We start from the raw sequence: 16,507 nt of genomic DNA, 5'->3' as shown, positions 1-16,507 counted from the left end.
TGTGGAGAGGTCTCGATGGTATGAGGAAATAGCGAGGTGATGAAATCAGCCCAGAGACAGGGACTGAGCACCGCCCATGCCTCCCTGCAGAGCCGGCCGCTTTACAGAAACGCCATGCTCTACCTGTGCACGGAGCACAGACGAGTGAAGGAGGGCGTCTCAGAGGGGGACTCTGACAGAAGCAAATCCACGGAAAAAAGGGACTACACAAAGTGACACCAAGCAGCCCCCAGACTCTGGAAGGAAGCTTCTAGCACTTCAGTGCACACTCGGCAACCTGGCTCACAGGGAAGCCCCACTGCCTGCCTACTCCTCAGTCCTGGACCACCGACGTTTCCATGGAGAAGCAGGGCCCTCAGTCCTTGGGCATGGCACTTAGTAAGGAGCATCACCTGGTTTAAGTTTTCAGTGGAGAACTGGGTGGGCAACATCAGCATTGACAGGAGCCTTAAGAGCCTCATGCAGAGAGGCAGTGGAGAAAGGCCAGCAGTGAAGATGGCTGGGGAGAAACTGAGCGCTCACGAGTGTTGCTGGTGACTCTGGAAAGTAAAGGAGTGAAGGACGAGAAAGCGGGGGCGGTGCTGGGGGAGTCAACACACCTACGGGAAACTGAAGGGAAGACCAAGTAGAAGAGCTGGAGTGGTGCGGGGCCAGAGAAAGGGGTGGGCCCACAGGCAGCCCCGTTAGCTGAGGGGATCGGTGGGAGCCTTGGCTTCATTTCCCAGTTACTATGAGCCATCCGCATATCTAATCAGAATCCAGAGAAAGGGACCTCTCTGGAAGCACCCCAGAGTTGCTTCCACAGCAGCCATGTTTCTCAGATCTAAAGGTCCTTGATGCCTAATATCCTGTGATAGGCTGAAAAATAAGGGTACTGACATGCCCAGAAAGGGAAACGAGAGAGCCACCCCATTAAATTTTAGTGCTATTACTACCAGTGCTATCTTTAAAATCAATTATGGCTTTCAGAAGGTGTCTGAGAATGGAACTGTGGGCTTTGGGTCAAATTTATTATCCACTGCTGATGCTCACTGTCTGCTTTTAGAACAAATTAGGTGATAACAGATTAACTTACGCTTTGCGTAGACATCTCGACAAGACACGCCTGTGATCTCCAGCTTCCGCAAGTTTTCACAAACGCCATACTCTGTAACAAGAAATATTTGCTGGACATTACAGTCAAGAAATCACAAAGCAACAGAAATAGATCGATGGGAGGGAAGGAGGGAGAAGGGAAAAGGGAGGGAGAGAAGGACGAGGGAGAGACAGAGGGAGACAGGGAGGGCGGGTACATGCCTAAGCCTTGACCTTGTCTTGCTAGTCTTATCCCACAAACCCCAAATCAGACAGTCCTCAGCTTATGAATAAATATGGTGTGGTAGGAACTGTGGTCTGGAAACAATGCACGTTCCTATGAAAGTGAGATTGTCATTGATGTCAGGGTTCTACAAAGCCCCTTAACTGCCAGTGTGGCTTACTGCGCTACTAATTCTGTTAAACAAAGAAACAAGTCCTATAATCAAAGACCCAGGTAAGACATTGGAAGGAAGAGCTGGACACTCTGTCCTTTTGCACAGGGCTCCCCTAGACTCGCAGTCAGAGAAGGGAATCCCTGACCCCCTCCCAACCTCCCCGTTCTCCCCCCTTGACTAGCTGACAGCACACCCTCCTACTTCTCCTCCTTGTCCTTGCATTTCCCACTCCCCTATCATGCTCTCTCTTTTCTTAAAATTGCACTCTCTTGCCTAATTCCAGCATAATTTTACAACCAAACCTGGCCATGGTCCTTCTGTTCAAGTCTCAGCAAGGCTTCTAAAGGAAAGCACTGTAATTGAATTAATCCACACTAATACAGAACTGCCTGTTGGTCAAGAGCGAATAATGACAACACCTGACTTGTACCAACCTTTGTGTATGCTGGGCACCATGCCAAGCCCCTGCCGGGTACCACTGCACTTCACCCTTACGGCAGCCTGTAAGAGGTGCTACTGTCATCTCCATTTTAATGACGAGAAAGCAGGGGCAGAGAGGCGACTGACTTGCACAAAGGAACATAGGCTTGTGATATGGGACCCCAGAATCGAAGCCTGGATGGGAACGCTTCATAGTGGTGAGCACAGTCCTGGCACAAAGCATGTGTTCAGCAAGCATATGATGAGAAAGATAACAGGGGACCCCTAGGACCCCACAGTAATAACCTCCATAACCTCAATCACTGTGCTCATACAAGTACAGGCATTCAACTGGGGCTTCACAGGACAGCTTGTGACAAAATCCCAACGACCACTTCTAAGGCCAGTACTATATCCCCATTGCAAGGCAGGAAACCGAGGCTCAGTGAGGTTTGTGACTCAGCACATCACCTGAAACATGGACTGATGCAGTCTGGCCAGCAGCTGCAAAGGGCTTGCCACTTCATCTCATCACTTTTGATAATATGTGTTAGTATCGCACACCCACAATTAGATACAGAGCAAGACCTGAAAATGCATCCATTCCTGCTGTTGCTGATGGCAGCGCCTGAAGTCAAAAGCCAGGCCTTTTGCCAGGCATGGAGATTGTTCCTTGTGCATTCCTCTGTGCTCAGATTGCTGAGGGCTAGTAAACTGATTACGCATACTCTACCCTGATAGAAACAACCATTGCCTCTCATTAATCACTTGGGGTTTTGAATGATTCCAAGTTTTTATCTAGGATGACTACATCATGATAACTTTGTCAACAAATGGTATTGCTAACATCACGTAGGAGATGAACTTGCATAACCAGATAAAACATCCACAAAAATCCCATTAACACTCAGAAGAAAAGCAAAGTTAGGATGTAGTGCTAGTGGATACAGCAATCCGTAGTGAGCTTTTCTTAATGTTCCCAAAAGATGACAATTCACTGAAGTAGAATAATGTCATTCTGACCCAACTGTTCCTGTAGAAATATTTGGTATTTTCCCCATGATGGAAAAATCTTTGTGTTTTTTTTTTTTTTTTTAAATAAGAGTAGCCAAGAACAATTCCACATCCTTTGATTGTTCTATAAACCTGCTCATAAGTGACCAAGGGAAAATGCCCTGAAAATAGCTATAAGGCCAGTGTACTTGCCAGCACCATGTCACCTTCCTTCCAGAAAAACTAACAAGTGTTAACTCTATCCTTCGACACAAACCCCACCCGAGATAATTAAGTTAGCACACCAAACCATGTTGCCTATTGCTGCTCTTCAAGTATGGGATTTGGGGTTGCAGGCTCTCAATTCAAAACGTTTCCCTGCTAATCTAATACATAAGGTAATTTATGAAATTCGTTTTTGAAAGTGTTTACTCCAAGGATGGTAACAAAGTATTAAAAAGTTGGGAAAGGGGAGTAAAAATGGGTGAGTTGGACTTAAGGAAATTTATAAAATTACATGGTCACACTCTGGAAAAGAGTCGGGCAGTTCCTCAAAAAATTAAACACAGAATTACCATATGGTCCAGTTATTATTCTACTTCTGGGTATATACCCTAAAGAAATGAAACCAGGGGCTCAAGTATTTGTATTTGTACACCAATGTTCACAGCAGCATTATTCACAATAGCCAAATGGTAGAAGCAACCCATTAGTGTCCATTAGTGTCCACTAATGGATGAACGTGTAAGCAAAATGTGATCCATCTATAGAGTGGAATATTATTCAGTCTTTAAAAGGTAGGAAATTCCAACACATACTACAACATGGGTGAACCTTGAGGGTATTATGCTGAATAAGATGAGCCAGTCACAAAAGGACAAACACTGTACGACTCCATTTACATAAGGTTCCTAGAGGAGTCGAATTCATAGAGGCAGAAAGGTTGCCAGGGACTGGGGAAGGGAAAACGGGGAGTTGGGAGTTAGAGTTGGGACTGTTTCAGTTTGGGAAGATGGAAAGAGCTATGGAGATGGATGGAGGTGATGGCTGTATAACGATGTGAATGTACTTAATGCCACTCAACTGTACACTTAAAAATGGTTAAGATAGTTAATTTTATTTTATGTATATGTTACCACAATAAAAAATTAAATTGACACTTCAACTATTCTAATTAGAAATTTTCCAAAATGCTATTTTAAAAGATGTTTTGCCTAGAGGAAAAAAACGGCCCAGTAGTTTGGCCCGAGTCAAGTCAACGCTGAAGCTGCACCTAACTGCCAGGGGCTGCCAACCTCTCATCACTCACTTCCTGTCCAACGAGGCCAGCACTGTGTGATGGGGCTTACCAAAAACTCTCTGTCCCCATAGCACATTTCTGAATATGCCTGAAATCTACTTGGTCTCTATGGGTGGGAATAGGTTAGAAGAGTTTTTTCTCTGCCTCTTTTCTACTCTCTCACCCCCACAGGAGAACCGAAGGGACGTGCATCTGCTTCTCGAAGCTCCGTCCCTGGAAGAGAAGATGGAGTAATGGAGACAGTACCCACGCGAGCACGACTGAGATCTGTACACACTTGGTACTGGAACAGAAGAGGGCAGAGAAAGTTAACATCGTTACTCTGTGTACTACCTCAGTACTGGGAGACCACACTTACAGGGAACTTAGCTTCCTTATCTCAAATAACTTCCTCTTATGAAGGAACTCCACCCTGTTGGAAAGGCCTAGTGCTAAGACACCATCTGAAGCATGCTGGTGGGCACACAAGGTAAGTCTGGAAAGAGAGGTTCTCTTCCGGTCCTGGGGGGACTTGAATGCCAGAGCCAGGAGTCCAGGCAACACAGAAGCACTGAAGAATCTTAGAAAGAAAAGCAGCATGGACAGGGCCTGCATTGTGGTCTATTAACCTGTGAGTGGAGCCAGCGGAGATGCACCTGGAAATGCAGGCTGGGAGTCCAGTGAGGAGGCCATTGTACCACCAGGTAAGGCAGAGGCAGGAGGAAATGAGGGTGCAACCCATACTTGGCACCTAGCAAGCAGGAGGGAGCCAGGGAGAAGGGGTCTAGTGTGGACTGGAGGAATGCTGCTGTCTTGTTTCCTACCTGCTGTAAACACACAATTTTCTAAACAAAACTAAAAGTATTGATTAGAAAGACTGCATTTTTGTTTGCACTAAATTACGGGATAATTATAACCCTCTTATAAAACTTTAACTTCCAACTAAAAAAGAAGTGAAAGGCAGGGGGACAGAAGCTGGTGGGAGGAGTCAGGCATCCAGCTTCCCACCTGCTCTGAGCAAATATCCAAGAACACTCCTCAACAACAGAGCCCTGATTTCAAACCCTTGTGTTCTCCAGTGGCTACTTTATAACTCTCAGCTACTGCGACTGCATGAAATGCCTTTGAAAAAAATAACGCAGCAGACCTAGAAAAATACTCTGCAGCCAGCTCATTTTAGGACGGGAAAGAATGTAAAAACCAAAACCCGGACACATCCCATTGGTGTCTCTGACAAACACCTAGAACATTCGGGATCCCAAACGGTTCCCAAGGATAACTGAAACCACCTACATACTCAATGTGACTTATTCCCAGCCAGTTCCATCCTTGCAAAGATAAACAGTCTAGGTGCCAACAGGAACTTTGAGAAGCTTCACTCTTCCAGTTGAAAGACTCTGACCCTTGTATGGCGCCCAGGACAGGCCAAGGGAGACCCACTCCAGCTAAGGCCGAGCTATCATCCCAGACACCCATTCTTTCTGAGTGCAAGCACACCCGCTCTGTCTCACCCATTTGTGAGACCAGGAGGTAAGCCCGTGAGTCTGATTCTGCAATCATCTCATGTTGGGCCTTTTCTAATATTCCAGACACTTCTCTATTCCTCCACTAATACTATACAAGCAGGCCCAGAGATTCAGGTTTACTCTCCATCACCACTGAACAGACAGTGATGGCACTGCTGACAAAGGATGTTAACTCACGAATTTGGAAGCCAGGCCATCTTTTGAAAGGGCCTGGTTTTGGGGAGGACACTTGTTCCTCTCCAAAGATCCAAAGATGCCCTTGTATTTGCATGCCCTTCCCAGCCAGAGACAAGCCCAGATCCTCAACTGCATTACATAACCACTTTATAAACACAGTGAAACAGTAAAAATGGCAGTGCCTGAACCTCTAACAACCAATCAATTCTTTTTGGCAAGGTACCAGGATCTATCCAATTAAATAAGGCCAAAGGGAAATCTTTACTCAATGCTTTCTGGGTACCAGATTCACTTTCCAGCTCATTTTAAGGTTTAAAAAAAAAAAAGGAAGTCTTCAAAATATTCCCTTAAGAGGCTCTATTTTCCTTTATCCTTTTCTACTCTCCTAATTGAAAGGACTAGATATCTCTGTAAAGGCAGCATATGAGATTCAGCTTGCAAAAATACTTAGAACTGTAGTCCTTCCAATTAGCAAAGCAGAAGAAAAGGATAAAGGTTTTCCCTAGCTGTCTGTCCAGGAGGTAGACTGGCTTCCTCTTCTTATGGTTGAGACACATGTGTTTCTATGACCTGGTCAGTCTGTTTATCCAACTGCAGACCCGCCTACCCCACCACCAAAACTGCTGGACTCAAGAAGTATCCGCTTAACAGGAATCAAAAATTATTCCTCAAGCCAACCTTAAAACCAACAACTTGCCATTTCGCCTCCTCCCGAGATGTCCCTTTCAATTTCAGCCATACTTAATGAAAGTCACATTTCTTATATTTTGTATCACTTAAAAAAACAAACCTCATTTTCTTCTACATGCAAAAACAAAATTAAATGTTGGTTTTTAATTTCTCTTTTCTGTCATAAAGATTGCACATTTGGGGAAAAAGACATTTCTAACGATAATGGTATTTAAACCCACTTTAAACTTACAACTGATCAAAATATTATACAAATATTATTTCATATATCATTAAAATATCAAGGAAAGAAATGGGAAAATTATGTATTATTAATATAAAACCTGACACTGGCAGGCATTGAGCTGAATAATATAAAATCTTTGTGACTCAATATTTAGAGTTCGGTGTAGAATGGAAAAATACATGTATGAGCATTTCCTTTGTTTTTAAATTTATCTTCTGTTATTACTTGAATATTTTGACTTAGAACTACGGTTTGAACTTTCTAAACTCATTAGCCTTAGGTAGACTCCATGAAGTATTGAATAAATGAAGTGTTGAAATGGGCTAGCATTTGAAAATTCACCAACTAAACGGTGAAGTATTACCCAAAAAAAGCCCTGTCAGGGTCAAATGCAAAATAATGTATTTGGCTTCCATCCTGGGTACTCTGAGAAATGACTTATTTATAGCCCCACACGCAAGTAACTGCAGGAGGCTTGTAGCCAAAGGAATGATGCATCAAAAAGTGTTTACCCTCCCTCTCTCAGCCCCTGACTGGGAGTCTGGATTTGGTTTGGTTTCTTTTAAGAGGAGAAAGTATTGCCAATTTGTTATATACTTGCCACCAAATCAGGAGCACAGATTTGGCTTCTCAGTAGCAAATTTCTTTTACCTGCTCAAAGAAATACCACTAGAAAATATTTATTACAATTCCATCATGCAGGGAGCTAGAAAGGCCAAAGTTCTATAAAAATAACTGATTTATTATTGCTAAGACACTGGCAATTGTGAACTTCTCACCAAACATTATAAAAAGCTACCTCATTTTAAGTTTCTCGTGTATCTCCCCCTTGCCCCTAAATCATCCTATCATTTTAGGAAGAGCTCTTAAAACATGCATGCTTTGTCCACACCCTTAAAGTCAATCATGGCCCAAAATTCTTTGAAGCAGTAATATAGATGTGTGGTATCCACTTTCCCACTCCCGTTTTACTGTGGCTCATTCTTTTTTCTGAAAAAACTCCCATTACCAAAATACAAAAAGCAAATATGTAAACATTGAGTAGTAAACATGCAAATTCACTAGTTAGTTCACTCACTCTCCCAAGACACCAGAAAAGGGAGCCACCATTATAAAGTCAGGGCCAGACATGGAGGCTCTGTTTCAGAAAGCCTTATGGGCCAGGTTGACCCATCTTCTCAACTAGCCTGAGATCCCTCTTCCTCCTAACCAAGGCTAGGTGGGCTTTGGTTTTCACCTACATGGACTATGACCAAATGTCTAGCTCTGGAAGATGAAGTTCTGGGGCGCAGAGAAAAAAGACCAGACTTAACTCATACACAACTATTCTTATATACAATCCAATCACAATTACACTAACTCTATGAGACACCTATGAATATCACATGGGATTGTCCAATTGTTGACAAGATGAGCTGGAAATTAAAGATACCAGAATGAACTAGTAAAACTGAAGACTTAGCTGTCTACCATTTTCATAACCTTGGGATGACAATGATTACTTAAACCCAAAGCTAAAAATTTGTAACTTTGACTAATGTAACTTACACAAAAATCACTATAAATGAAGTTAAAAAGCAAATAATAATAGACTACAAGATCTTTGCAGTATGTTACACAGAAATATATCCAGATTAAATTAATAAAACCTACAAATTATTAAGAAAAAATAACAGCAAAAAAAGAGCAAAGATTAAGGATAATCAAAGAAATCCAAATTGCCAATAACTGTATTTTTAAAATGTGCACCCTTACTAGTAATTATCAGGCACATGCAAATTAAAATGAGATGCTGCTTCTCACCCAGACTGGCACAGATTTTTAAAGATGAGAGAGAATTTAGTGGATATTGAATTAAACGAGATAACAAAGTACCTGGACCACAAAGGCAGCTACTTTGTGATGATGTGTATTGAGCATGTGTATTTTATCTTTCGTGAGTTGCCTGTTCTCGCCCTAGTGACAGGTATGTAACAGGTGAAATCGCTCCAGGAAATAAGTGAACAGTATCTAGTAAAACTGCAAATCTCAAAGCCCACTGCCCAGCAAAACCACTTCTGGATATATTCCTTAGAAAAATTTTCAAATGTATATGCATCCAAGGAAACATATATGAGATTGTTCACTGTCACATTGTGTATAATGAAAAAAATAAGTACAGGAATAAAAGTGTGGCCTCTTCAAATTATGAACCACCACACAGCATTTAAAAAGACTGAACTAGATTTAAATGTATTAACATGAACAAAACTTAAAAACACAAGCTGACTGGGGAAAAAAGCAGATGCACAATACTTACAGTATGATAGATTTCTAAAAATTAAACCACCATAAAATAATGTTACATATGGGGGACATATACAAGTGTAAGTATATATAAGTGAACTAAATCCATGACAGCAGCTGCTTCTTAGAGTAGGAAGCACAGTGGTAATCAGAAGGGACTTCAATGTTAACGGAGATGTTTTCTTAAAAGAAAAAAAAAGTTAGAGGAAAAAAAGCAAACGTGACAAAAGACTTAATAGTTATTTATTGGGAATGACTAGGAATATGCCTGTTTTATCATTTCATTTTTTAATTTCTCAAAATGAAAATTCCCCTAGCATGTTAGGCCACGTCAGTGAACAAAAGATGCCTGGATTCCACCATCGAGGTGTCTATTATCCTAGGAAAGCTGAACTGAGGAATCCAGAGTGGGAAAGGAAGGAATGAAAAGTCCTTCTATGTCTGCACCTCAACTTCTTTCTACATCTTCATCAGGACTTTTTATATTTCCATTAGCAATTCTCAGAATTTACTCTGAGCTATAACTCCAGTTAATTTTACTCTGTAACGTGCCTTTGAGTTTTCTGTTTACACAAAACTCTTCTGTTACCCTCCATTTCTAGAGTTGAACTATATCCTTTACAGTTCCCCAGAGACCATCATGCACGTTTGGCTAACTGAAGGAGAAACTCCTCAAAGCACAATGGAACATCTATGACAAAACTGGGTCTTACAGGTATACAAAATGCGAAACAAAGCAAATGTAAATCACAGAGAAAGAAAAAGTAGAACTTTCTTGCTTTTATTTTAAAATGTCAAAAGAAATTTACTTGCCGCGCATATGACAAAAGGTTAATATTGTTAATATTCAGAGTTCTTATAAATTTGTAAGACAAAAATTACTTCCCACTTGGGAAGGTGAAGCAGCATGTCCAAGATCTCTCAGAATATACACAGAGCCTGCCCTATGGACTACAAATCCAGAGTCTTGGCCACTAAGCTTTACAGCAGAGAGAAGATGACTGGCTGATCCCCTTGTTGGGAAAGATGTGAGGAAAAAGGGCCTCATGTAGCCTTCCTGGGGGTGCAAATTCCAACAGCTGGGCAGTGGGTATCTAAGGTGTTATCAATGTGCTCATCCTACTACCCACAACCCCACTTTCGGAAATCCGCACTAAGAAGATAATTTCAGAAGTTCTAAAAGGTACATGGAAGTCTCATAAACTCCTATGAAATGCACAAAGACAGTCTTGATAACCCTGTTTATGAACAGGAATAATTGCAAACTTAAGAGTCTATCAGCAAGGGACTGGTCTGTGGCGTATGCATACAATGAAGTAGTATATAGCTTCTTAATACTAAACCATCTGTAAGAGAATATATATGATGTGATTTCATTTAAGTAAAAATGTGTTTATGACTCTACACGTGCATATGGAGAGATGTTTTCCAAAATTTTAAGGGTGGCTTATCTTTGATTGTAGGGCTCTCTAAATAATTCTTACTTTCATCCTTCTACGTTGTTCAGATTTTTTCTTATCTATCCTGTTTAACAAAATAAGAGAGTGTATTGAACATCGGAGATCTGTCACCATTTAAACCCAGAGAGCTTGCACTCTGGATTAAATAAATCTTTCCTTCCGGGATTTGTTAAAAAACTAACTAGTCACTACCCTCACTACTGCCACCAGCATCCCTGACGGGGACAGCAACCCCTGCAGCACTGCCCTGCTCCACCTACCTGTCCACAGACCCAGTCCTCCTCTCAGGAGACCCCCCCAAACACTTGGCCTCCTCTGCTCCCTAACTGCTCAAGCTCATCCTCATCGCTCTGCTCAGCTTCCTCCCACCTCTCAAGGGCTGGGGAGGTGGAGGGCGCCCACAGACATCAGCTAACTCTCTGGCCTAAACATCCAGGGTCTCTCACCCACAGGGAACCCCTGCCCAGCTTGCGTTCCTCCGGATGGCTCTGCAGCGTCCTGTCCCTGCAGCTGGGGGACCCCTCACCCCTCTCTGAGCACTCCAATGTCACTGAAAACTCCACCTCAATCGGACGCCGCGTTCCGGATCTGTGGCAGGGGCCCCCGGACCTGCCAGGTCAGCCCCTTGGAACCCTCGACCTGTGGCAGGTCCCGGTCCAGGGCCCATGGGGACCTGAGACCCCGGAGTCCTCTCCAGGCCCTAACCCCCGCCCAGCAAGGACCCTTCCCATGGGGCCCCCGACCTATGAAAGGATCCTATCCAAGGCCCTTGGGGACCTCCGACCCCTATCGCAGGCCCAGGCCCCCGCCGCTCGGACTTCGATCTTGAGCCCCGTCCAGGTCCGAGGCCCCGCCCAGGCCCGGACCGCTACTTCGGGAGCACTCACCCTCCCGGCAGCGCCGTCTCCAGATGGTGTCGGTGTGCAGGATGCGCCGGAACTTGGTGCACACCTGGGCCAGGCTGGGCAGGTCTGTGCCGGGCAGAGAGGCGAAGATCTCCACCAGCAGCTCCGGTGGCAGCTCCAGCAGCGAGCAGCGCGGGGGCTGCGAGGGGCCCGCGCTCCCGCCAGCCCCTGGCGCGCACAGCGCCGCCGCGCCCGCCTCGATGCGCTCCTCTTCGGGGTCTGTGTCCGGCTCGCTGTCGGCCGCCGCCGTTTCGGCGGGGCCCCGGCGTTGCTGGCGCCGCCGGCATCCCCGCGACGGGCCAACGCCGCAGAGGCGAGCGCACACCGCCATGCCGTCCCGGGTGACAGCCGCGGCGCCCCCGCCGCTGCCGCCGCGCGTGCGCAAGCGCCGCCGTGAGGCAGCCCCGCCCGAGAGCCCATCGGGCCCCACCAGAGCCGAGCCGAGCCACGCCCCCAGGCCGCCTTCGCGTCCCGGCCCCGCCCCCCGGAGGGACCCGCAGAGGCCCCGCCCCTGGAAGCCCCGCCCACTGGAGAGAACAGCAAGACCCTCTCCGCGAGGCCTGGTGACTCTCGGGCCGCCCTACTAGCATCCGCCCACCAGAGCTCTGCGGGCCTCCTGTCCTACTGCCCGAACGAGTACAGGAAAAGAATGTCACCCACAAACGCAGAACGGCGGCCCCTTGCCGACTGAGAATGTGCGTGTGGACAGCAAAACGGCGCGGTGCCGCGCGTGAGGGCCGAACTCACCACCTCCAGAGCATGGGACTGACGCACTCCCCACTGCTCTAGTGAGGCTCGCGGCTACCCTCCTCCGACCTGGGACATCTTCGGGTGTATCTGCCCGCCTGTGGATGACCCCCAATGACACTCCCAAAGAATACCCCCAGGCCTCCCGGGGGATCCCTCCCCCCAGAGCCCTCTCCGAGGACATCCCTGAGATGGCCCCGAGAACCTCCCACCAGAAGAACCCCTTTAGGATCTCCCCTGAGGATGGCCCCAAGAACTGGCCCCCAGGATTTCCCAAAGACACATCTCCCCGCCCCCAAAAGACCTCTGGAGGAAAGCTTCGAGGCCGACCTCCAGTACTGCTTCGCTGAGAAGGCACAATTAAGTGGCGGGTGGAACGATGCAAACTATTACAGCCTTCCGAGCTAGGTAAGCCAAACTCCGAATTGTGCCTATCAGCTTTCTTTTACCTAAAAACTGACATTCACTCATTTCTGTCCTTACTTTAGTGAAAAGGGGATATCATGCTAGGTGATGAATCCTGTGTCATCTATCGTGGTCTTGTTTTGCCATAGTTACCTTGTTTACTGTGCTCCAGGGCAAGTGCGGTCTAGAGAATCTGTAAAGCCACCTCGTGACAGTGGCTTCACCTTAAATAACTCATGACAAGAAACTGTTCTTAGTTGTTTCCAAAGAGGGCCAGGGGTGTGGATACTACAGAAGCCGCTCTACAACTGGGTGGGCCCAAATCCTATGTGGTCAGGACTTACTTGACTTACTTGACTCTGGAAGAAATCCCCAGAGTCAAAATGGAAGCTAAGAATCCGATGGCCACCCCAGTCTTTCTGGTCAAGTGCGGGTTTTGCTCATCAAATAGGAAATAGTGACTCTGCCAGTTATCCTAGGTCCAGCCTCCACAAATTCCTAGCTATCCACTACCACCTCCACAAAGAAATCTCTAAGCAGAAAAGAGGGCTGCCTAACCTGGTCCACAGAATCTCATAAGTGAGGAAGAGCAAAATAATGCCTTAATTCAAATTTTGACCATCTCAGTTCCACACAAATGAAAAACTGACCTCCCTGCACCTAAGAGGTTTTTCAATCCATCCTTCACAGTTACCAGAACTCTCTTCTTTCGAATAGTAACATAAACAAAAGCAGGCTCATCCCATCACTCACCTATTTAAAAGGATTTAATGACCCCATTGAAACTTCATCACATAACAGAGTAGCTCCCAGCCTGGCCTCCTCTCCTTTCCCACACACATCTTTCAACAAGAGCCATCAGATTCCTTAGCTGAAACTCACCATGCATTGTCACATCTCTGTCACTTTACTTAAGCTGCCTCCTCTGCCAGGAAGCCCCATCTCCCCAGTCTGTGCCATTAAAAACAACCCCTTTCCTCATTGTCCTCAAGTGGCACCCCCTAGGACGGTCCTTTTATTATAGCACCATCACATTGTTTTTTGTAAACACTTGCTTCCTTTGGCATTAGCTTTACGAGATGTATCCCATCACATGATATATGTGCTAACACTTCATGCAGTCAATGAATGTTTACTAAATGTTCCTTGAATGAAAAAAGGAACAAATAAACTGGCTAAAATGCTAAAAAGGGAGGAATGTGAGCCAAACAGAATTTAGAGAAGACTGGAGTGTTAATCACCGTTACCACCCAAGCTAGGAAGTATCTCAGCAAGCAGAAATGTGTCGACTAATATAATAAATATTTACAGAATGCCTGACTAGCCTGTGTACTGTGTTCTGCGTGGATCCATAGATTGTAAAGCATGATCCTTGCTACTGTTACATTTTAATCAGTTATTTTAAAAAATTTATCTACTCCCCACTAGGCCCTGTTACTAAAATATAATTTTCTCCTAGAGGAGCTTTGAGTATATTAAAACGTACAAAATAATTTGGTTAAACTTTCATCTTTAGAAGAATGGTTAAACTATTGTGTGTTTATAATTTGAATTATGTAACTAACTATACAGTTAAAAGATATATCTATATATTCTTGACAGCAGGATGGCTGTGTACAATAACTCGATGTCAAAGGACTGAGTTAGTGCAGACCATCAGAACAGAAAGAAAAGGATGGCTGTGAGAGTTTGGGTAATCCTTGTTGGTGGAAAGGAACCAGAAGGGAAATACTGTGTGTACAACCGAGAACTATTACCTGTTTAACCCTGAAAGCTTTGTGTCCTTGAACAATTTTACAGTCCCTTATATAGAACTGTATTCTTTTCAAAAGAACACTAAAGAGGGTGCATTCATATGAAAATGAGGAAAAACTAGATAAAAGAGATCATTTGTTTTAACACTATGAGATACATACGATAATGAACTCTTTGTTAGGACTGATAACATCTAAGGAAATAAGTAGAATACAGGGCAGGGCATTTTTCAGTTGGTTGCCTGGAAAGTCACCGAAAGCATTTCTTGGACTTAAGCAAACCATGTTAACTTTATTATGTGGTTCTCAGAATCCAGATGTGAAAAGTGGCATCTTACCCGCTGCTCAGCAGAAATTGTCAAGGTGAATGAAAATAAGGAAAAATATTCAAAGACTAAACAAGAGGTTCATGGTTTAAAATGAGAGTCTGAACAGCTGCATACCTTAATAATCCCATATACAGGCAAAAACTGGAAAAACAGCAGTCCTTTGAAATTTGTTTAGAATTAAACAAGCAAGCAAACAAACAAAAAACCTGTGAAACATCAGCCAGTTCCATTAGTTATTTGCCCATTTAAGAAATGTTAGTTATCTGAGTGATTTATGATGGCTTTCCTGCATGCACCAATTTGCTGCCGCAGATTTCTCAAGTGTTTCACCAGGAGAGGAAGCACTCCAACACAGTGCCTCTCTCTCAGCAAAAACTTCGGAGGAGCCAGTGAAGACATTCTCACAGACTACACCTATTGCATGTCAACTTCAAAAAATCTCGACAGAATCCTTTCTGAGAATAGCGCCTGCACGCCTCTTGAGCAATACTTGTTTGTTTACTTGTTCTGAAGAGCAAAGAGATGACACAGGACTGATTAGACAACTGGCCAATAGTGGCCCAGACAACCTGGAGAGTGGAATTTGTCTTCCAATCAGAAAGAGGAGAGGTGGGACAGGTCAGGCAGGCCTGAGGAGGTGAACTAATTCTCAGTGTGACTTGCCTTCCATGTTGAGTGTGGCAAAAATAACCCTAATGTGTTCTGGATTACAAGTTAATGTTTCATGCCCCATTTAACAGATTCTTAGAAACGGCATGATTTACTACTATGTTACATCACTAATGCTGGGACATCATTCAATTTTTAGCGGTTATTTCCTCCGCGATTTTGGTCATTTATGGTCATTTCGTGTTATGAAAAAAGAATTGGGGAGAGTTATTTAAAACGAACACTTCTCGGCATTCTAGAATGACTACCTGATAGTTCGAAAGCACCGTGAGATTCCTGGCGAAAACACTAAATAAATTTAAATGAAAGATGTGTTCTTGCTTTTCTATTTTAAAGATTATTTCAAAGAACAGTAATATTTGTTATTTATTGTAAAAAATCATACTATGCTAACTAACTAGCTTAAAATAATCCATGAATAATATTAATTTACCACTTTAAATACTGTTCACTACATGAAACTTTCATTAAGCTGTAATCTAAGGGCACATGAAAATTTTCACATTCACTCAAACACACTTGTTTTCAAAAGTTAAATGAAGTTACTTCTTAATTTGTATGTATGGTATATGAATATAAATTAATACATTTAACATATACTATATTATGTATCCAAATATGCTGGTCTTAAATGGAGATTATGCTTATGAGACACCTTTACATGCCGTGTATTGGATGATTTTCTAAGAAACATGTAGAGATGTGTGGTTTTAGATTCAAATAAGAATTCAAGGTTAGGGGTAGGGTTATAATAGCCACTGTATATGTGGACTTCAGTATTTGAAAATTACAGAGTAATCCTGTCATGTTACTAGCACAGCCCTTGAGGCTAATCCCTTGAGGCTATGGCAGTGAACCCAAGGGCTGGGGTAATTTGGTAAAGCTTTATGGATGCCTAAGGGACTAGAGAAATAAGAAACTCTCCTACACCTCCCCCACCTCCATATGCTAGATAATTGATTTTGTTTCCTTTTGCATTTGGAACAGTACGTCTAGAGAATGAAAAGTCCATTTCTTACAAAGTAGCAATTAAGCCAAAGTAGCACTCACCAGCCAGCACTTAATATCATAAAAATCCAGGGAAAAAGGCAACATACAGTTCACTCTCTTTTGACTTCAAAACTATAATTTTGTGTTTACCAGACGGTAGGAGCCTAATAAGCACTTAC

At 43.8% G+C, this 16,507-nt stretch overlaps 1 protein-coding gene and 1 long non-coding RNA gene across 4 annotated transcripts in view; one reads left to right on the top strand and one right to left on the bottom strand.

Annotated features, from left to right (window-relative positions):
• FBXO31 (F-box protein 31) overlaps positions 1–11,805 on the bottom strand; it is a 32,879-nt gene extending 21,074 nt beyond the window's left edge. Inside the window, exons 1-2 of one of the 3 annotated variants that reach the window (XM_039888720.1) lie at positions 11,417–11,805; positions 1,076–1,147 (exon numbers count right to left, since the gene is read on the bottom strand). In XM_039888720.1, the coding sequence (XP_039744654.1) occupies positions 1,076–1,147; positions 11,417–11,765 (421 nt within the window). In that variant the 5' untranslated portion in view covers positions 11,766–11,805. The remainder of the gene's footprint in view (positions 1–1,075; positions 1,148–11,416) is intronic. The other 2 variants (XM_039888718.1, XM_039888719.1) reach the window with 2 other exon arrangements.
• A 457-nt stretch (positions 11,806–12,262) lies between these two features.
• LOC120622918 (uncharacterized) lies at positions 12,263–15,650 on the top strand. The gene is made up of 2 exons (XR_005658592.1): positions 12,263–12,589; positions 14,651–15,650. It is a non-coding gene; the product is annotated as an uncharacterized LOC120622918 (long non-coding RNA).
• Positions 15,651–16,507: the final 857 nt, after the last annotated feature.

The sequence above is a fragment of the Pteropus medius genome, unplaced genomic scaffold, assembly GCF_902729225.1.
Source record: "Pteropus medius unplaced genomic scaffold, Ma_sr-lr_union100, whole genome shotgun sequence".
In the NCBI taxonomy this organism is placed as follows: domain Eukaryota; kingdom Metazoa; phylum Chordata; class Mammalia; order Chiroptera; family Pteropodidae; genus Pteropus; species Pteropus medius.
The sequence above is the reverse complement of the archived record's forward strand: the minus strand, read 5'-3'. Positions and strand labels throughout refer to the sequence as shown.